We start from the raw sequence: 23,268 nt of genomic DNA, 5'->3' as shown, positions 1-23,268 counted from the left end.
CAAAAAGGAAGAAGATATAGTTTAACTAAAGTTTACTCTGATTGATCTCATCCTCATTTGAGTGTGGTGGAAATAGTGGGTGGGTAATTGACTGTTGTGGGTACACATGCCATTGTAGCCATTTGAGGATGCAAAGTTAGGCTGAACTGAACATCCCAAAGACTCAAACCATACCTACACTTTTCCATTGAGCATATTCAGATTGTGGCTGTTCAGATTTCCATGCCAATATGCCTATTCACAGTTCTACGACAGATGAGTCCCATGCAGTTATGAAGCATCGGACTCTATTACCACCACCATAAGTGAACCAGAAAAGGATTCACATAAATGGGTTGATTGGTGGCACCAGCACAGACTACTTCCCCAAGCATTCCTACCATATGTTCCCAGACTTACACTGTCATTCAGCTTCACTTTCAGAGTGCGAATCACATACTCATTTCTCCTTTCTTCGGCCTCCTATAGGAAAACAAACCAGGATGACATTTTCTGCTGGTAAACAGCAACAATTTGCATAAATCAGAAGGAAGACTATGAATTAAAACAGGCCGGGGGGGGGGTGAGCATGGTTATACTCACACAGGATATGCAGAAAGGGCCCATGTTGATTGGAGACTCATCCACATCAACCCAATATCGCTCACATTTCTTCTGTTGGAAAAGAAGTAGAAGGAGACTGTGTTTATCTGTCTCTTGCCTTGTCAACTCTCACATCTTCCTTTCCCTGCCCCCAGCATAAAAACTGGTTTCCAGTCAGGGAAAGTTTCAGCCACACAAGTGATGTGTTCAGCTGTTTGGCCAAGCTGGCAGCTCTCAAACACAACACTTCTTTTTGTTTAAGATATTCACCATAGTGCAGGCTGCCTTAATTTTTATAGAATTCACTTGGTTTCTAAGCCCAGCCATGGGAATGTAGGAGGCTGCTGTATGCTGAGTCTGGTCATTGGTCCATCTAGTTCAGTATCATCTACACTGAATGGCAGCAGCTCTCCATGGTTTTAGACAGGAATCTCCTCCAGTCTTACCTGAAGATGCTGGGGATTGAATCTGGGACATCCTGCATGCAAGGCAGATTTACCACTGAGCTATGGCCCCAGTGAAGGGCACACCTTGGGCAGGATGCTCAACAACCACTGTATACTTCTGTGGCTTCTTGTTGAAGCAGGAGATATACTGAATGGGAGGAGGGGAATCAAAATGCTTGCAATAAGAGAACAACTGACTAGAAATACTGGGAAAAGTCCAAGGACAAGGGGCTGGTGCTAATAAAGAAACAGAAACAGGGAGCCATAAACCTATTTTTTTAATGGCAGCTTAAGAAAGATCTGGCATATACACAGCCTGGCTCAACTGTGAACCCATTATGAGAAGCAATCTGCACACAGAGATAATTGGTGTATCCATTGATAAACCAGAAAGGACAACTTTAAACTGTTCAACTATGGCCGTATAAAACTTACTGAAGTCATAATTGTCTCAACAACCACTGACAAGTACAAATGACTGTAAATTTCTCTCTCCATGACTAATAGCAGCTCTGAGGCTGAGGGTACAATTTATACCAGGGAACAAAGCATGGAACGAAAGGTTAACCACCACCACCACCCCACTTTCCCACCATGCCATAGCACTCATCCTGATTATAAAGGAAAATAAAAAATGTTGGGAGCTTCAGTCATGGAATTCCCACATCATAGGTTTGGCGCCAAAGTTCTATCCAGACATGTACTCTTGGTGCTTTTACCTTTTCTCCTTCATTGTCTGAATTTTAAAATTAATACAGGGTTGCGGGAGGGTGTGTGTTTGTGTGTGTGTGGTTTTTGAGGCAAGAGCCTGAAAAAGTCAAATTCCAGATCTGGGATCATTAAACAGTCTGATTTAGCTTGTACAAAAAGTAATTCCACCAAGAAAAGACACAGTGGCACCCACACAGTCCAAAGAGACTTTTAAAGATTCTGATAATTCAGAAAGGAGGATGGAATGATGGCCAGGAGAGTTAGCACTATCTTATACAGACACCACTTGAGGAAAACACAGATTCTCCTGCAATATTTTGATTATATTGACCTTTCAGGTCAAGTCCAGTTTGGGGGCAGAATCTGAACCATCCTTGGTTGCTCTGCTGGATGACCTTCTTTTTCATTTTTGCAAAGTGCTCAGTTTTACTTGTGATATATCATTTGGTTTTCACTTTATCTTTATTTAGCTTTTAGGAAATTTGTTGAATGATTTTTTTAATGCAAACCTCTTAAGAGTTTTTTTTTATTATATTAAGCTGTGTGCGTGTGTGTGTGTGCATGCTATCCATTGGCCCAGGGCTTACCTTCCCCATTTCAAATTCCATGCAAGCCATGACCACAACCTGGAGAGATAAAAATAAAAAGACACTTGAGCGCCATTCAGCTACACAAATGAAATAGGAAATTTTTCAGTACTGGGCACTTCCACAAGGTAGACCTCTGCCAATTTCTTTTCCTTCTCATTCTATTTTTATCATAATATGAGATAGCACGGTTCCATTCACCCCTTTGCTAGTTTAATATTTTCACTGTTGTTTCCCATCCAAACCAGTGGACAGTGCATGTCTGATACTGCCTATTTTGTTCCTGCATAGACCCTTTTCTTTCTTCATACTTTCCACCCCCTACTTGCTCCACCTCACCAAGCAGCCACATCAAGAATCAAGCAGGGTGTGATTTTTGTAATTGTCCAGCAACATGCAATGTTTGGTGTACAGTTGCTTCTGCATTTGTTGCACATTTCCTGCACTTGCATGAGAGAAGCACAATAAGCCAGCCTTTGATTCTGCAAGACAGAGAGAGAAGAAGGAAGGAAGGAAGGAGGGAGGGAGGGAGGGAGGGAGGGAGGGAGGGGGGAGTTGCTGGGACATCCCATTTCACTCCAAGGGCCTTTGATGCATTATCTGGGTTTTGTTTTGTTTTGCTTTGTTTTTTTGCAAGCTTCTCAAATGATTGTGGTGTGTGTGAAATGGGAAGGTTTTTCTTTTTTCTTTATAGCTTTGGAATTTGTTCACCCAAAAAAAGTCTAGCGACAAAATTCTAAACTAGGCTTACACCAGGTGTAAAGTCCCACTTTGCAACAAAGAAAAATTAAAAAAAAATTCCATGCCCAGCACGATTTCCATCTCCCTTCTCTTCCCATGGGGTCACTAGTTGAAGCAAAAGCACCAACTTCTGCATTGCAGTTCCTGGAGACAAAATGGCTCAGGTGTGCCTACAGTCAAACAAGCACTGAGGAGGTGTGGCAGTAGAGCACCCCCACTCCAAAGAAATGCCATGTAACACATGGGGGTGGGGTTGAGGAACTCTTCTAAAAATAGAACAGTTCCACCACACCCTTGGATTTCCCACAGCTATACCTCCCTTGACAATACTAATCAGATTTTTCCACAATAAGGGAACATGTGCATTAACCAGGAGGGAAATTGGGATGCGTACAAGTGACGCATGATGCCATATGGCTGCCCCTGCCCTCCAGTGTGTGCACGGGACATGTAAATATGCAGCAAGTGGCTGGTGGTGCCTTTGAGCAGAATTGTCACTTATAGAAAATGGCTGTGTGCAGTAGGATGGCTTAGATTATTTTTTTTTTTTTTAGTAAGAACTCCATCCTTTTTATATAGCCAGAAGTCTCAAATCCTGGGAACGGAATAAGCTGTACATATTTGCTTTGTTTCCCTAATTTGTATGAGCTACAACATTTAGTTGCTTATATAGGATTAGTGGGTTTTGGAAAAACAAGGGATTCAATGTTTAGGCACTTTTAAACTCTACCACGTTGTCCAGAAATTATCCAGCAGCTGTTGTAGCTGTTGACTTTAGGCTCCTTCCACTGTTGCCAAGTCTCAGCATCTGCTGTTACTGTATGGGATGGGCTGCTGAATGTAAGCATCACCAGGGGGAGTTTATGTAAAAATGATCACTGTACAACTGCACATGTGCATGAATGCAAAATGTTGAAAAGAAAACCCATGATAAAGCAGGCTAAAAGCAGGTTGAAACATGGGCAGCAAAGTCTAGCAGAAAGCAATAGGTATGAATACATATTTGTGTATCACAATAAGTCATAACCTCATCACTAGTGAAGGAAGGAAACAAACAAACCATGATCTCTGGCTTAGAATTATATTTGAACCAGGAATTGTGGCTTGCTTAACTCCAAGCAAACCACAATCTGGCCTGGTTTGCACATCAAATTACACAGAACAATGGCTTAATATGCATGCATGTGTGTCCAGACCACTTCTCCCAAGCTGATTTGTTACTGCACCACACTGAGCTAAGCCATAGTGTGGATTAGTGTACCATCTGAAACTGGGCTTGTGGCTTAGTTCTCTCCTGACTAAACACAAGCTGTAACCAAGATCTGTAAACTCCATAGTGCAACCACCCCCTTGGCTTAATTCATTTCATGGGACCCCATCCCTCCCCTGGAAAAAGCAAGCAATGTTTGAATGTAAAACTGTAGGAGTGACTTGTAAGTAGCACTGATCTGGAGCTTACCAGGACTTTATATTCCCAAATCATCCTCCAGAAGTCAACAACAGTTGTGGGAAGGGGGCCCTGAGTAGCTATGTAAGTCTTTGGCTCATACACACCCTAAAAAGGAAATAAATAAAATACAAGTTTTTGTTAAAAAGCATCTAGGTGCAATCCACTATGGAGTATTTTGTATTCTCCCATTATACTGTTATACGCCACCCCAATCTCCGACCGGTGTGAGATTCCAGGGGTACCTGGCACACTGATCAGCATCTGTGTTTCCTTTTGGAACAATGAGGCATAGCAGAGACTGTGGTGTCTTTATTATATATAATTTATTTACACATATATACAACACAAGCCTAGATGGAGAGAATGCAGAGCATTCACACCCCAAGAAGGTCCTGTCTCCTCTATTGCTGCAGCTCCAGATTCTAAGAAACCCCAAACATTGTGACTGACCCTCACTACAGCATAAAACAGGCCACCCATTTTCTGCCCCGCCCCCCTCCAGCTTGCAAAACAGACACAGAATTCTAACTTTTTTTAGACCCAGGAATTTCAGGGGATCTGGGCACCCAAAAACACGTAACAACATCCTGAAATTGGTTGTGTCATTAACTTCAGAAGGACTGCAAAAAAGGAGGTTGTGTGACTTCCTGCTGTTAAATGGGACAGAGAACTGTTGAGAGGAGACAACTTCCTTAGAGTGCTTCCTCAGTGAGAAAGGCAGTGGAAGGAACTCACTTAGCCTAGGATTAAATTAGAAGCCCAAACGTAAGATATTTCAAAGGTCCTATAACTTTTCAAATATATTTTCATTAACCCGCCACTCCTGGGATCTCTTCAATGTAAGGAGCACTTTCTCCATTAAACCATTTGCATTCTCATATAAACCTGACTAAGGATTGTGGGTCACCAAAGCAGCACTCATGAGTGCTGTTCCAGGCGTCACATAGGCCTTTCCAGTTGTCTCACGGCCACCCCTTCCACTGAAATTAGGCTGATAGAAGCCTTCCATTGTAGCCAATAAGAGGCTTTTTTCCAAGCCTAATTGCAGGTTGGGGGGGGGAATTATTGGAGGTCATATGCAGCTGTGGTCTGTCGTTCCCATTATTGACTGATTGCATTGTGTACATGCATATATTATGTGTGTGTGTGTGTTCAGTACCACAGCAGTTTTTTTCCAGTTTTTAAATGTCTCCAGGGGCTCAATGTCCGCTTTAGATTATTAGCATATGCCTGTATTTTTCACTCAGCAGAGCCTACAGTCCATGAGAATCATGTGCGACAGGCCACCAAATGAGGTACTACCTTGATAAAATTGGCATTGATGTAATGAGAATCTTTGTCAGACGTGATAAGTGAGAGCTTCACTCTGCTGTGGTCATCTATAGGGAAGAGCAAATGAAACAACTTTCAGCTGCATTATATAACGGATCCTAGAACAGTAAATCCAAGTTAAGTTTCATTGTGACAGTTGCTTTGTGAGAGGTCACCCTTAAACCCTTTTGTCACCCAACTGCACAGGCACATTCCAAGCACTTTCACAAGGATGCACTTTTTTTTTTTAAAAAAAGTGCTGCTCCCCATAATATTTCCTGGCCTGAACAGAAAGAGAGAGAGAAATAATTAGCAGCACAGTTCATGCTCATTTGCATCACAGAATGTTCGGGGGGGGGGTTGTGCGTGACCTTAGCCTCTTCTGTGTGGCACGAACAAGGATCAAAATAGTTTGTTTTGTATTGTATTGGAGCAAAAGGTTGTTCCTGCCTAAGTATATGCACCACTGCGTATATTTCCTTCTCTGTTTCCTGCTTCCAGAGTGTTTTCATCTCCTGCCACACACCAATCCATCCCCCAACCAAGTCTATTTCCATCTCTTCCACAGAATATCTATATTTGATATTAAATTAAATGGTGTTGATAAATTGTATCTAATAAACTTGGGTTGGGTCCAAATATCTTCTCATCCAAATGAAAGGCACTTCTACTCATGAATGGGCCGAGTAGCTGATTCGAACATACACAGCTGCAACCCCATGCACCCCTCAGAAGTGGAGTTTTGAGAGGCTGCAATGGGAAGGAGGATTTTTGGATCCAAGCCTTTGAAAGCCATGTTTTGTTTAAGTGTGCTGCATCCAATGCTGCAGTTCTGTACATACAACAGACTTGAGGAGGGGGAGAGAGGAACTAGATGAAGAATTGTGGGAGGAGAAGGGTTAAGCCAACTGATGTTCCCCTCTAAAGGTTCCCTACTTCTGTAATAGCATTACAAGTAAAATATGAGGTTAGGAAACTATGTCAGCTAACTAGTGGGTAAAGGTGAAGGGACCCCTGACAATTAGGTCCAGTCGTGACTGGCTCTGGGGTTGCGGCGCTCATCTCGCTTTATTGGCCGAGGGAGCCAGCATGACTAAGCCGCTTCTGGCGAACCAGAGCAGCGCACGGAAACACCGTTTACCTTACCACCGGAGTGGTACCTATTTATCTACTTGCACTTTGACGTGCTTTCGAACTGCTAGGTTTCGCAGGAACAGGGACTGTGCAACGGGAGCTCACCCCGTCACGGGGATTTGAACCGCCAACCTTCTGATCGGCAAGTCCTAGGCTCTGTGGTTTAACCCACAGCGCCACCCACGTCCCTAACTAGTGGGTAGTTGTACCCTGATCAGACGACAATCACAAGTGAATGAAACAGTAAAGAAAGAGAGGAAAAACGAATGACTGACCTAAGAAGTCTATCAGCATGCAAAGGTGAACATGAGTCATGGAACCTATACATATTAACAGCCTTTTTCAGAGAATGCGTATTGTTTTTTGTGGTCAGAATGTGTCAAGGTGACACATTTGTTATGCTCAATGTACATAACCATCACTAAGGTACTGCATCCAAACCAAGGAAATAGCATTTTCCCAGTTCTCAGAATGAAAACATTCTTCTCCGCCTCCCACCCCGAAGACCTCACTAGAACAAACACTTTACCTGAGATGCAGAGAGGCAATAATATCCTTAGGTTAATTTAGGATCCAAGTTGTATACATGATATTAGTTATAACAAGCACAGGGGCCATTCACACTCCAAGGCTGTGTACACACTCTACATTTGAAAGCACATACATTCCCTCAAAGAATTCTGAGCACTGACATTTGTTAAGAGTTGCTGGGAACTGGAACTTTGTGAGGGGTAAACTACAGGGTTTTGAGGGAAATAATGTGCTTTAAAAGTAGAGGGTGTACACATCCCAAATACACGTCACCTCATTCATACAGTGGCTGGAAAGATTAAAAACTACGGTGATAAATATTTAATTCCTTGCTTACATGGCAAGATGTCCTTATACCGGTTCTTGCTGATATTTTCCGGCTGCTCAGATGTAGCCGTTGGGTAGATTTTGTCAGCTCTGTAGGATGCCGATTGCCTTTTCAGTTTCTGTTGTTAAATCATAAAGAGAGATTACAAAGAACATATAGACAGTGTCACAGGCCTGCATCTCCCATTATTTCCTGACTAGCCTCTCTTGAGACAACCACATAGAGAACCAAACAGTCGTCATTACTTTGCAGTGTGAGGCTTCTGAGAAGTGGAAAGTTTGTGAACCAAGCAGGAACCATGCACAGCTCAGGCACATATGTTTCTGATGTGGCTTCATAGAAAAATACTCGTTCCGCAGGCGTCGCACAGGTGTAATGTGGTGGAATAATACACTCTTCAGACACATGTGGAAAATATGAAAATGCTTCTATTGACAAAAGAGAAGAAGCACAACTATAGCTCTGTTGCTACATTTTCCCCACACAAATACTGGTCCAATCTTCCTGCTTTTGAGTTGTCTGGAAACCCAATTCCCATGACACAATAAAATAATCTTTTGTCATGGTTGTTATTGTCATATACCATCCTGGGATCCTTTTGGATGAAGAGCAGCTTAGAAGTTCTTTAAACAAAACAAACAAATATATACATAAAACAGAGTTCTGGGGATTTAAAAAATCTGAGATGGCAGAAATATTAGTAGAATTGGAGTACAGGAAACTGCCTTATATGGAGTCAGACCATTGGTTCATCTTGCTCAGTATTGTCTAGGCTGACATGCAATGGCTGTCCGGATTTTAGACTAGCTTCTCTTCCAGCCATACCTGGAGAGGCCAAGGATTGAATCTGAGACCTTCAGCATCCAAATCAGATGCTCTACCACTGAGCTAAATTTAGCCAATTTTGGCACAATTTGGCAATCCTCAAAGCGTTTTATAATTGCCACTGGTTTCCCATCTCATCCTGACCACTGTTACAAAGAGTGAGGAACTACAGTGTGTGATAGTAACTGGCATAGTGTCTATTTACATACATTTTATTCATGGTTTTCAGCTGCTATACCTTGTCCTGCTCTCTACCACTTTCCATAATATTGCCCAGCACAACAACCAATCCAAAAAAGTCAACATTTCATAACAAATCATGACACAAAACATCTGCTCAGTGCAAAACTCAGGGCTGGAAACCAAGCCTTATGAGGAACGGTTGAGGGAGCTGAGTATGTTTAGCCTGGAGAAGAGGAGACTGAGAGGAGATATGAAAGCCATCTTCAAATATTTAAAGGGCTGTCACATGGAAGATGGAACAAGCTTGTTTTCTCTTGCTCCAAAAGGTAGGACTCAATCCAGTGGCTTCAAGTTACAAGAAAGGAGATTCCGACTAAACATCAGGAATAACTTTTTGATGGTAAGAGCTGTCTGACAGTGGAATGGACTGCCTTGGGAGGTTGTGGACTCTCCTTCTGGCTAGCAATATTAGACAACATCGTGAGATTCACAGAGCAGTTCATAATTCAGTTGAACATAAGTTAGTTTTATTTGCAGACGATATACTTTTGTTTATTTCGGAACCTCAGACTAGCATACTCATCTTGATCCAAATGACAGGCGCTTTTGGTAAAATATCAGGTTATTCTGTTAATTGGTCCAAATAAGAATTGATAACAATAGGTCAAAATTTATTTACACACTCATTCAAGAAATATCAATTTTGGGTTCCCCTCTCCTGAATCTATTTAATATCTAGGTATGTTAATACCAAGAGATATAACACAGTTAGTTACATTTAATATGAATAAATTAATAAAAGAGGTTTCTTCAGATATCAATAGGTGGAAGTCATTGAACCTTACCCTTTGGGGAAGGGTGAGTGCTCTCAAAATGAATATTATTCCCAGATTCATTTATATCCTGAGAGGACTCCCAGTTTCTACATCAGGATCAAAGGTAAATTCATTATTTAGGAAATGCCTTTGGAGATCAGCCACACCAAGAATATCCTTGCAGAGAATGCAGCTACAAATTAAAGGAGGTGGTTTCAGGAGCCCAAGTTTGGAATTATATCACTATGCTTGCCTACTGTCAAGTACTAAATATTGGAATCTCACTGTGGCCTTAATCTTCCGATGTGGGCAATCCTAGAATATATGTACATAGCACCTTTGGTTGGTTAGAAACTACAGTGGTACCTTGGAAGTCGAACTGAATCCTTTTCAGAAGTCCGTTTGATTTCCAAAATGTTTGGATACCAAGGCACGGTTTCCGATTGGCTGCAAGAAGCCTCTGCAGCCAATTGGAAGCCACGGAATCCATGGTGGATGTTCGAGTTCCAAAGAATGTTCACAAACCGGAACACTCACTTCTGGGTTTGCAGCGTTCAGGAGCAAAAACGTTCTACTCGCAAGGCGTTCAGGATCCAAGGTACGACTGTATTAGGAGCTAAATATTTGAAATCTCAGGTGACTCTGGAAACAATTAAATCACTTTTAAGAATATGGAATATATTGGCTAATAAAAACAAATTTGATCCATTTTCCCATGTCTGTTAAGAGGCCTGAGAGTTGGTAGGAGATCCCTGTTCACCTACACAGATCAACAATTCCCAGAGTTACCTGAGAAGAGGGATTTATTATGGAGCAGGAAATGGAGCAGGAAAAATGTTACATTATAATCCCATAAACACATAAAAATACCTATTGAGCTTTGGGTTCTTGTAGTCCAAAGCTTGACTTTCTTGGTTGCCTTGTTAGATGAGCATTTTGGGAATTCTGCATTGTACATTGTTTTTAAATTTTCCGGTTTTTAATTATTTTAACTGTTTGTATTTTTTTTATCTTGTTGTCACTTCGAAACTTTTTGTATAAAGCAACTAACCAACATAAAAATAATAATGCATCTTCACAGCATTGTTAACACCCATTGGGGAATTGTTTTCTCAATATTTATTTATTTCTCTTCCAGAACAGCATACACTTTCCTAGTTATTCATGAAATTAATCATAGCTCTGTCATTGCCCAGCCTTATATTAGTAATAAAAGCTGTTAATAATTTCCATATATCTCTATTCCATTTTTCTACAGATTGCCATGCTTCCGTGTTCTTTATTTCTTTGTTTCTTTCTTACTTTCAGTCAGCATTCTAGCAACTGCTATAAGATTGCTAACCGATATCCACCACTTCACAAATTGTTTAGCAGTTCTACCTGTGGAATTAGCATATCTCCAATTATCTATAATATGACTTTTAAAATGCCTTTCCATAAACCTTTTGTAAGTATGAAGAAAATCATAATCTTTACAGTTACATCTCCAACATTTACTGGAGGAAGCAGCATACATTTTCTTTATTGCTGCAGCGGTGTTACATGCCTGCCAGAAGACTCTAGAGGAATTTTCTTTAACAACCATTTCTCTTCAAATTGCAGCCCCTGCGACACAAACATATTTCCCCTGCACGATAGGCAGTGCTTGAAGCGTTATGTTACCCCACTGTTTTTCATGAGATCAGAAAACCATCTCACTTCTGAACACCGGCAACAAGACTGCTCTCTGTAATTCTCCTTCCCATTGTCTCATACAGCCACACTATACAAGGGCTGCACAGCCACCAATATACTACAAAAGTCATTTATCCAAATTTATATGTATGTGTTTGCATTTATATTGTTCAAAACAGTTAAAATCCTAGCCACTCTACAGTCTCATTGCGACATAAAAATAAATTATTTAAGTGCAAATACCAAGACCAAACTGGTGAATAATCTTGCACCTTATGACTCTCCTTGCTTGTTCCATAGCCATGACTATCTCCATATTCCCTGGCTTCACACACAAACACACGCACACACCAGACCTCTTACTTCTGTCCAGGGGTTCCAACTTGAATAAAATATGGGGGAGCACAGGTAAGCCCTCCCCCACATAATCGATTACAAGACACGGTGCAAGCACACAATTTGAATGGCAGTGCCCATCAATTTTGCAGTTATTTTATAGCGGGGGTTGCGGTTATTTTATAGCGGCAAGAACCTCAGCCCCAGGAGTTGGCTCCTATGCTCTTGGCGTTTTCTTGATGACTCCCTATAGCTCAGCTCTGACAATCTCCCCTATGCAAAACTGTTAAATATTCGGAAAAAGTCAGAAGCCCAAGGTAGTATAAGTTCCTCAACGAAGTTTATTCAACATTTGACAGTGACAACAGCTCACTCATAGGAACACAAGAACCAAACTGACTGGACAACACAATAATAAACCTGAGCAATGAACTGACCGTTGACCGTTGACAGTTGGAAGTGCATGCACTTACTTGCCATTAGAACATTCGTCTACGATTGGTTAGAACGCGCCTTGTAACATAAAATGTGTTAAACCCAATATATGACAAAAACATAATGTCTAGTCTGTTTGGTCTAATGAACTACTAAGAAGGCAGCTTCCTATGTTCCCTCATCTCAGCACTTGAGATCTTCTGCTAAGATTTGCATCCTATACTGAGGCCAGGGTGGTCTCCACTTATAGCAGGGACCTTGCAGAAGCAGCAGTAACATTGTGAAACGCCCTAGCAAGAGGGAACCATACTGCTTCCTCCTTGCAAATGTCCTGAAAATAGCCCCCTGCACCTGCAAATGATGATGATGATGATTCAGTTTATTTGAAAATAAACTGGTTTGTTTCTTACCCCCTGGCTTTTGTTGCTTCTTGCTGTTCTTTTTGTTTTTATTGTTCGGTTTCTTTAAGTAGCATCAGTTTACATACAAGATGTTTTATTAGTTGCTGAACTGCTTTTAGAAATTCATATGAAAAAAGGGGCACATTTTTTTAAAATATAAAAATAAGCAAATCAATGGAGCAGGAGGGGAAGAGAATTGCCAGTCATGCAGATAGAATCTACATGTGCACAGCTTCAACACACTTCACAGAAGCTTTCAACTGACAACTTAACAGTGGACAAGAGCACAATGCACAAGATCAATATAATGCACACTCCCAACACACCTGTGCCCCTGTCCCCACCATCCAATGCCACCTATTACAGGATTGTCCCATATTTCAGTGTAAAATGCTATGTCCTGTATTGAAGCAGTTCTGTCCTATATTTCAGGTCTCCTCCTCCTCCTTGTCTGTCTGTCTGTCTGTCTGTCTCTCCCCAAATGCATGTATTTGAGGGATCCTCTCCAAATGCATGTATTTGAAATGGTGTGAAAGGTCATGTATTTAAGCTTTGGGTAGCCAAGCAGAGACAGACTTACAAATTTGTGTGTGTGTGACAGATTCCAGAGGGGCATGTTGTTAGGCTGCAATAGATTGTAATGGATTGCTCTGAAGTCACTTAAGCACCAGATGAAACAAGAAAGAGCCCCCACCCCCTCAACTGCTCTCCCCACCCCACCCTGTCCTGTATTTTGCCAGAACCAAGGTGGCAACCCTCATTCATAACAACAGGGAAGTTGCAGGAATATACTAACTACTGTACTATATAATAGTTTGTCCAGGAGCTGATGGCCTGCGTGTTACATTTGCCATAGGAAAGTAATTCACGATAATGCTACCAAAATGCAGAATGAAGAGCTGTGGGTGGGGGAACAGATGAGTCAGAAACTCATTGCAAAACAGTTCAGCAACCCCCACTATGAGAATCATTGAATCACAAAGCTGGAAGAGATGCAAAGGTCATCCGGTCCAACTCCTCGATTGACCAAATGAATGAAATCCTAACTGGCAGGATAGTAGCTCTGAAGTTGTTGAAGTCTGGATGATCCATGTCACATTTACCATAGAAATGAAATGGTGGAGGAACTGCCTGAGCTGATCTTACCCTTGGGCTCTTCCCTCGCTCAATAATCAGAATGAATTCTAATAGCTGCTCATTTTGGCACCCCGAGGGGCTCAAAATTCAACAGGTTCTAGGATAGGGAGGGTGATGAGGCCATTCTGGTGCTCTGCTGACCTCTACCCCTCTGTCCCTGTCAATCTGTCAATCACACTCAACAAGGGAAGAAAGGGAAGCATCACTGGCTTGGATCAACAGGCTGATTATGTATCAAAGGTCTATCACACAGATGATGGAGCAAATTTATTTTCTTTTGCTCCAGAAGATAGGGCTTGAACCCCATGGTTTCAAATTTCAATAAAAAAAGGATTTCTACTAAACATTTGGAAGGACTTCTTGATAGCATTGAGCTGTTTGACCATGGAACTGATTGCCTCAGAAGATGGTGGCTTCTCCTTTATTAGATGCTTTAAAGCAGAGGCTGGATAGCCATCTATCAGGATGATGTAATGATGGATTTCCTGCACTGGCAGGGGAACTGGTTTAGATGAACTCTGAATTCCCTTTCAACTCTCTGATTCTGTTACTGCAAGGCCTAAGCAACGGAAGTTGCTTTTAATGGTAGGCCTCAAGAAGGGAACATTTGAAGCAAGAGTGTGCGTGCCTCTCAGCATTACCTTGCCACTAAGTAACCTTCACACATATGACATTAGGGGGTATGTGTCCTACTTTATAGAGGACAGTCCTCTATTTCAAAGGCGACCAAGTCTAGTTTAAAGAAAAAGAACCACACAAAGCAAGAGGAGGGGTCTTGAAGTTGCCCATCAACATTTAGTTATCTGGACCACCAACCAAGCAGGCACATAGGTCATCTGATCACAGTCTTCCCCACCAAGGTGAAAAGCACTGTATTTCTTTTTAATTTATAATAATAATTTCTAAATTTGTGTCTCTATATAGTACATGCAAATCTTTTTTCAAACTGATGTCACTCTTTATTGATGAATCTTAAGTAGTCACCCTAACAGACAGAGTTCCCAGGAGGAAGAGGTGCTATCTTTACCGATTAATCACTACCAACATTCACTAACGCAGGGGTACTGAGTGTTGTGCTGTGTGGAATAATTCAGGTTTTCTCGTGGCTGTGTGAATGGACTCACTTATTTCCTAGTAGAAAAGGAAATGAGGGAAGAGCTTGGAAAATGTCCACCTGCATTCTCAATTACATTTAAATTTCCTCCCACTATAAAACTGGGACAGGTCTTAGGTGGGGTGGTGGATGCTCTCCTGTTGCCAGTGTAAGATTCAGCTGTAGTCCAGTCAACTTCTGAATATGGAAAGAGGGCACCATCTTGTCCTTTGCATCAAGCATCAACATTTCTTTGACTAGCCTTGCTCCCCTTTCATTCCAGTTGCCTGTACACCCTTAGCCCCACAGGACTTCATGCCTTGGCGGAGGGAGGGGGAAAAGTTGTATCACACAAGAAGCTCTGTGGGCATTTTCACAAGCAATGCTAAGAATGCTTTTCAGTCTGGAATGAGTCACTTGTGAATGTTATTGATATGCATGCTCCAGGATTTCAAGGGCAAGTCCTGTCTCATGAACCTGTTAGAGTTATTTGAGAGAGTCAACAAGCATATAGACAGAGGTGGTCAAACTGATATAGTGTACTTAGACTTTCAAAAAAGCTTTTAACAAAGTACCTCACCAAAGGTTCTTGAGTAAACTTTGCAGTAATGGAATACAAAGAAAGGTCAAGAGTTAGGGGTGATCTTTGTGGTGGCCAAGTTTGCTGATGATATGAAATGGTTCAGGGTCATTAAAACAAAAAGAGATTGTGAAGAGCTCCAAGAGGACCACTGTAAACAGAGGGCTCACCCAGAATTCCCTTTGTACTGCATTTTTCAGGCACAGGCATTTCCCACAGAAAAACCACTGCCATTTGCTCTGATTCAGCAGTAAAATATGGGTTTTCCCAGGGAAAAGCAGGACAAAAAAAATAGGTCCACTTTTTCTATGCAATGAATATAGAAAAGATTTTCTCTCAAAGCATTAGAACTTGTGGACATCAAATGAAGCTGAATATTTGGAAGAATCAAGACAGGAAAAATAAAGTTCTTATCTGTGCAGGGCATAGGTAAAGCCACTTCTCCAGGAGACAGTGATGGCCACCAACTTTGGTGGCTTTAAAAAAAGATTAGGGAAATTCAGAGTGGACGAAGCTATCAATGGCTACTAGCCACAATGGCTATGTTCTACCTCCACTGTTGCTGGGAACTGCAGGTAGGCAGAGTCCTATTGTACTCATGTCCTGCTTGCGGACGTCCCACAGGGATCTGGTCTGCTGCTGTAAGAATAGGTTGGTTCACGAGATGGGCAATTGGTGTGATCCAGCAGGTTTGGTGTGTGAGTATAAGGAATAAAACTGCTTTAAATTGGACTGGCATTCTAGGCAATACAGATCTTTCATCTGCATTAAAAGTGAGAAATACAACCTTCTCCCCCCCAAAACACAAACACATAAATGAAAGTAACTTGAAGAAAATCACTATTCTTAAACACTTGTCTTCACTGATACCCCATGTAGGCTTTTGTATTCATAAAATCGTGCCAGAGTGAGCGTCTTTCAGTCTGGCAATCCAGCATGAGGACTCATGCCAGAGCACTGGACCAAAAAATGGGACATACTGGGATCCAAACAGAAGCTGGGATTGGCTTCTGTCATCCAGACACTTGGGGGGGGGGGTAGGCAATGTATCCTGCAACCCACCAAACACTTCCAGGTGGCTGTATGACCATTGCAGGGCACAGCCGTGGGGGACAAGCTGTCCTTCAAATAAATAATGCCTGCCACCATTCTTTCTTTCTTTCATTCATTTAACAAAACACATATATTGCTTGTTTGTAACAAAACCTCTAAGCAGTTTACCAAAAAAATATCAGTTTTAAAAACCATTTGTAGTCTTCTCATGGGAGGCCTCTGATAAGCCTTGATGGGTCAGACTAAAGGCTTGTCTGCCTATCTTCCCAAATATCTATGGGAAGCCCCTGCTGCCATTGCTCTATATTGTAGCAGTGAATTTCACAGTTTAACGAAATCCAGAAGCCTCACTCCCTGACACTCTCCCCCGCTCCAGTTTTAGCCAAATCATGCTTCCGCCACTCTGGGTAGCCTTCTAAACATAGATTATAAAGATAAGACTGACTTTCAATGTTGGCAACATGGGGTGCCTTGCCCACACCCCAGAAGGAGGTCCACTGTGCGTTCCCCAGAGTACCCTGCTCTGCTCCACCTCCTTACTGTTCCTGCAGTTCACCTGCCCTCTTCAAGAACACAAGCAAGGAGGAGTAATTTCCAGAGAGGTAGCTGCATTAATTCATTGTAGCAAACCAACAAAGAGTTATGACACCTTAAAGGCTGTCATATTGTGGCATAATATTTCATGGGCTGCAGTCCCCTTCAGCATCTGCATGATCCCAAATTGGCAAGCATATATGCGCATGATTTGGGGAAATGAGGAAATACTGAGGTCAGAGGGGAAAAGAATACAGGCTCTGACAATTCTATTAAAAGCTAATGCATAATATAATGACCATTAAGAAAGCATTTTGTCATAGCACTGGATGTCTTGGCATTGGATAGAGGAGGCAGACTGGCAGACTTCGCTCCTGCCCTCTCCTCCTGGGCAGTGGTGCACATTGGGCTCAAAGGGAATGTTGCCTACAGCATGGAGGTAGAAGCATTTTGCCCAAGGGCCCCCCAAACGTGGTGTCAACACTGGCTATGTGACCATCACAAAGGGGAAAGAGCCAGGATCCCCACTAGCCCCCATTGGCCACCTGTAATCCAAACACTGTTTTTATCTCCCCTTGTTAGTAGGAAATTAGCAGCAAATGATTTTGCAATCAAGCCAAAAGCGATAGTAATACAATCTCACAAGAAGAAACAGGAAGGACCTAGTTTTGAAACGGTAAAGCACGTAAGAGCCAAACAGTTAAATACTTTTGCACCTTCGCTCCTTCAACGCTGCTTCAATGGTGCAGCTAACTGTTTACAAGCTAGAAGACTCAACAATTGTTAAGCCGCACATTTTCCACAGTAGCTGAAGGTTTCCCCTTAGAATGAATTCAGACTGAGAAATATCGCTGCTGTTTACTTACCAAAAATTCTTTAGTGAACTCCTCTTTGTTGAGCTTTCTGCTTTGGGCTGTTTCCAGATTTTGCGTGATAATTTCTCTTTGATCCATTCTGTAAAACCAGGTGAAGTTGAACTGTTAGAGATAAAGATGGACATGACAAGGTCATGCTTCAGTGGAAACTACAACAAGGGGGGGAAGTTCCTGTTGAAGTCTGTGGTTTACTTACTTCATCACAAGACCTGAAGGAAATTAGTATGTGTGTAGCACCCACTGTGGGGAAATTAAAGAATTATTCCACGCTGGGCCCTAGTGCCTCCCTTTACAAGAATGAAATAACACATCATTTTTCAAAGAGAAAAGGCATTCTGCTTTGCTTGCATTGATTCTGCTGGACTTGCCGCTCAGATTAGATTCTTGAGAACCAGGTCATCCTTGGTCTGAAGCAATTTCCACTTGATGAACTGGAAAAATCTCCCTATAAAAATCAGCTCCAGAAAAGCTGCATCTGATCCCTGATAGAGGCCACCAAAGGGATCATTACCAAGGCTCTCTTCAATCACCACTTTGAAATATCTCTGTGTAGATAAGCAGCCTTCTCATTCATCCATCTCCCCCTGGAGAGGTGGCTTAACTTCTAAATGCATTAGTCACGCCTCAGCCCTAAACTTTGCCGGAAAACTCCAAAACATTCAGTCATCGCCGCCCTTTCACACGGCCTGGGATGAACTTTGTGAAGCCACGTCAGAATCAGACATTTATGTTAGAATGTTGAAGTTACACAGGGGTCAATGAATAAGAGACTAGCCAGTTCCTGGAATGCATGCTGTCTGAGTGACTGCGCTGTGAACATCCATACACTTTCCAGAATATCTTTATTCAATCACTGCTTTTGTAAAAATAACTAAAAACAGAATCCTGGTTATCCTTCCTACTTAACTCACAAAAATACTATGCAAGAAATGCAGAGCTTTTCCGCCAAAGGGGAACATGGCCCCCAGCTGTTTATTGGCTTCCATATGTGGATGACTAATAATTGTGATTTCCCATGTGCTGTGGAGAAAATCAGATAATCAAAATAGAATCTAAATAAGGCAAAGTTTATTCCTCTCCAATTTGGCTTTAACCACAAGGGGTTTTGACGGAAGACAGCACATATCAACCCAACACCATTCGCTGTTGATGAGAAATGATCCCAAGCATCAGCACTGAGTTCAAATTTTCATATTAAAATGGGAAACAACATCTCACCTATATATAGCTGGACAATACTGAAATTCCAATAACATTCTTGTCAGCAGTGAATTTAACAAACCAAATATTTTGAATTCACCCAATAAAGGGCCAAAATACAAACTGGCCCTTTGTTTTAACATAAAGAATGCCCTTCCAGTTCACATGAGAAACAATATATATCAGCCACAACAGTAAGCAGATCCACACCATACATTTAAAGCACCATACATCCAACGCACATTCAAACCACATGACTTTCCCCCAAAGAATCCTGGAAGCTAGGGCTGAGGTAGAAATTTGATTCAGGTAGCATTTAAAGGTGAATCTATTCAATTGCACTTTTTGAAACAATATGAGAACCAAAACACAGCCATCTTTTGAAAGTCATAGTTACCCAGATTTTTAAATGCAGTTCTCCAACCAAACCATTGTGGAAATGTGCTTAAAAATGAATATATTAATGAAAATAACATAAAATTTTATGGTAGTAGTGCAGTGCTTCCCAAACTAGCTGATGTGGTGAACTGGCAGTTCCTCGCCCCAATGTGCTAGGGACCAGCAGCATATTTGTGCCATATTTATTATCAGATTTACATAGGTAACGGTCTAAAATAAAAATAGTAGCAACACTTAGCACAGAGCAAAGGTAGCTAATAATAGCAAAACAGGGCAGGCGCACCTGACGTGTGGCTTCCAAATGTTGCTGAACTACAACTCCCATCAGCCCTTCCTGGCATAGCCCACAACAAGAGACTTTTCCCATACATTTAATCACTCTAACTGTTATGTACTGAAGTTCTCACCCTGGGCCAGCAGGGGGATACTGTAGATAGTTATGCAAATAAGGGATCGAAAGTAACGTTCAGTGATTGGATAGTTTTAGAAAATTGTTACAGTTACATGGTACTGGAGCGCTATATAAGCAGGCTGACTGAACCCTTCAGCTCAGTTCTGTCCTGGATTGTGAATAAACAAGAGCTGTTTGAAGAATCACTGTGTCGTCTGATCAGTGGCGTAGCGTGGGTTGTCAGCACCCGGGGCAAGGCAAGTAATTTGCGCCCCCTAAGCCGTGGATTTGCGCCCCCTAACCTGTGGATTTGCGCACCCTAACCCCCAGATGTTGCGCCCGGTGCAGCCGGCCCCCCCTGCACCCCCCACGCTACGCCACTGCGTCTGATATGTTCACCCACAACTTAACACTAACCCCACCCCCACCCTCACTTCTTTCACTCCATAAAGGAGTCAAGACTCTGGACCTGATGTGTTTTTCCTTTTTCTAAACAGCAAATCTCCTGTGCCGAAGAGAGGGAGGAGAAATATTCATGTTCAAGTCCTCCCCCCCCCCCCGCTGCGAAGTTCTCTGAAGAACCCTTAAACTACCTTTCAGGGCTGCACTGGGAAGATGAAATGAGCAGGTATTGCCATCCTGGGGTTTTAGGCTAAAAATAAACTACTAATAAAAATTGGCAGTGCACTTTCGCTTGACACATTCCTCTGTTACTGGGAATATGGCTTCTAATCAAGTTAATAACTGCAGTTTTCCTTTGCCAGATTTTGCATTTTAGCCACTATAGGATAGATTGTTTTAAATTGCAGCTTACAAAGTGGATTTTCAGTGTGCGCTTCTTATAGATACCTCATAGAATCATAGAGCTGGAAGAGGCTGAGGACTATCTAGTTCAATCCCATGCAATGCAGGAACCTGCAACCTTGGTGCTATCAGCGCCACGCTCTAAACAACTGAATAGTGAGCTCTCTCTCAGTGCTATGTGCAGGGCTTCCTTGCAGGAGCAGACCTCATGAAGCAAGAAAAAAAGTCTTCACAGAACTCAGATGCACCAGAAAAGGCCGAGGGGTTGACTGAGAGTCAAACCCGGTTTTACTGGATGCTTTGAAACCAGGGCCAGCCCAAGACATTTTGTTGCCGGGGGCAAAGGACAAGACTGTGCCCTCCTCTTATGCCACATGCAGTTACTTCATCACTGGCCTCAGACAGTGCCCACCACAGTGAATAGCAGGCTACCTTAGGTCCTGTGGAGCTTAGGAAGCTCACAGGGGACTGCAGAGCTGGTCCTATTTGAAATAACTTGGCAGAAGGAAGGGGAGTGATTTTATGATGAGGCATCAAGATCACTTTGGGCAGCAGATTATAATTGGAAAGCAGCTCTTTCAACTTTCATCTCTGCATATCACGAAACAAAGTTATAAATGAAGAGGGGAATGGTATAATTTTGATATGTTTTCCCCATTTACAGTGCAAAATGTCGAGGCCGGCCCTAATGTTTGACACTGAGGCATCTGCCTCAGGCAGCAGGTACTGGGTGTTGTGAAAGGGCAGCAAAATGTATTGGACCAGCCCTTCTAAGGATAGCTGACCTTCCAGGGTCAGAAAAGTCACTTATCCTGTTTCATTCTTTAGGGTTGCTAAAGAAACTATATACATGATACAGCTGAGCCTAACCAGTAAGATGGGCCTCATATCAGGAAATGAATCCTGACAGGACAGGACCTTGTATTTTCCACATGGGTAGGGGAGGGACGGGACATGTTTAAACAAGGCACTGCAACTGTGCCTTTAATGTCAGATTGACATGCAAACATTAACGAGAGGTCTTTCAGCAGTTCATACCACTGTGGGTGAGAACCTAGATGGGTTGGAGTGTACAGCAAGCATGAAAGGTGTTATGGAGCTCAAAGGCCACGAAGTGAGAGTCTGTTAGCACAGAGTGGGGCCCTCTGTGTAAGAAGCAAAGGGGGAGTGAAGGCTGGCAACACTATCCCCGCCGTATGGCAATCGCAGTGCCTGGAGACACACAGTCAGGTCGTGTATCCTCAGGCAGTGACCAGAGGAGGAATGACCACTGGGAGGAGCACAGAGAGAAGAAATGCCATGGTGTACTTGTAGCACAAAAACCGGTAAACATGTCTCTCCCCCATCAGTCTCTACAGCTACAGGAGGCACTGTAATTCTCCAGCATTTTGACACATACACCAGTGTGGTGCAGAGGTTAAGAGCAGTAGACTCGTAATCTGGTGAACCGGGTTCGTGTCTCGGCTCCTCCACATGCAGCTGCTGAGTGACCTTGGGCCAGTCACACTTCTTTGAAGTCTCTCAGCCTGACTCACCTCACAGAGTGTTTGTTGTGGGGGAGGAAGGGAAAGGAGAATGTTAGCCACTTTAAGACTCCTTAGGGTAGTGATAAAGCGGGATATCAAATCCAAAACTCTTCTCTTCTTCTTTACCCCCAAAGGCGCAGCAGACGGACAGATGCCATCAATAGTCCAACAACATCTGAAGGAACAAACTGCAAGTTCCCTATTCCAAATTTAAAATGGCAACATACTGTAGAATCACAGCAAAGAAGTAGTTTAAAACAGAGAACTGAAAAACAATCAAACACAGAAGTAACAACGTAAGCTTCTTCAGTGAGGGAGTTCCATCACCTTGGCTCCACTAACTACCAAGGAAAACCTATATTATGCATCCCAGTCAGTGAGCAGTGGAGCAAGAGCTTCCAACGATGAACACCATGGACAGCTGAAGAAGAAGGTCTTCCAAATAGTCAGATACATTTAGGGACTCATGGGTAACAGCCAGCACCCAGAATTATTCCCAGAGTTTACCTTTCCTCCCCCCCTTCCTTGTTTGCAATCTACATTTCTGAGTGCAATTTTGAAAGAAGAAGAAAAAAGCACGTGTTTGTATGTGTGTTTGATTTTAAGTTTTGCAAAAAATACATAGAAGTGGCTTTGCTCTGGTGGCTGGTGCAAACTTAAGGGGACATTAAATGTCTGGCAGGGAGAATTCGTCTGGCAGAGAGGAAGACTTGATAGCCCCACTTCCCTTCTGTAGGTGCTGTGGCTGTGTGGTTGGTGCTTCTGTGAATCATACTTCTGTGAATTATCAGGTATAACTTCATCTGGTCAGAGTCAGAGGGGCATTATATGAGCGGCACAAGAGAGTGCCTCCTTCCTAAAGCAAGAAAAAGTTATCATCAATGCCTGGATTCTTCTTGTACGGGTTTGTTCATAGACAGTGCGCAAGATGAATCGCTGCTTCACCCTTTGGATTTCTTTGTATGTGGGTAAGAAAAATGTTTTGGAACAGATCTTATCCAGAAAGTTTTCCATTTACTCTGATTTCCAGATGGGTAGTCGATGCAGTCAACCAAATTATGAAAGGATATTAAGGGCACTGCAATCCTGAGCAAAGGAATATTGAACTGGTAGAATAGAAAAAAATAGCAGGGCTGGCTCGCCCATGAGGCAAGGTGAGGTTGTCACCTCAAGAAGCCGATCCGGA

The 23,268-nt window shown here is 42.4% G+C and overlaps 1 protein-coding gene across 3 annotated transcripts in view; it reads right to left on the bottom strand.

Moving 5' to 3' along the window:
- PTPN22 (protein tyrosine phosphatase non-receptor type 22) overlaps positions 1–23,268 on the bottom strand; it is a 40,206-nt gene that overhangs the window by 16,020 nt on the left and 918 nt on the right. For 2 of the 3 annotated variants that reach the window (XM_081194695.1, XM_081194694.1), the window contains exons 2-8: positions 17,754–17,864; positions 7,831–7,939; positions 5,820–5,896; positions 4,527–4,622; positions 2,327–2,365; positions 583–654; positions 400–462 (exon numbers count right to left, since the gene is read on the bottom strand). In XM_081194695.1, coding sequence (XP_081050821.1) covers positions 400–462; positions 583–654; positions 2,327–2,365; positions 4,527–4,622; positions 5,820–5,896; positions 7,831–7,939; positions 17,754–17,864 — 567 coding nt within the window. Of the gene's footprint in view, positions 1–399; positions 463–582; positions 655–2,326; positions 2,366–4,526; positions 4,623–5,819; positions 5,897–7,830; positions 7,941–17,753; positions 17,865–23,268 lie in introns of those variants that run through there. The other variant, XM_081194696.1, reaches the window with a different exon arrangement.

This window comes from Podarcis bocagei, assembly GCF_964188305.1.
Source record: "Podarcis bocagei genome assembly, chromosome: 5".
Lineage (NCBI taxonomy): Eukaryota > Metazoa > Chordata > Lepidosauria > Squamata > Lacertidae > Podarcis > Podarcis bocagei.
This window is presented reverse-complemented; position numbering and strand designations above follow the sequence as displayed.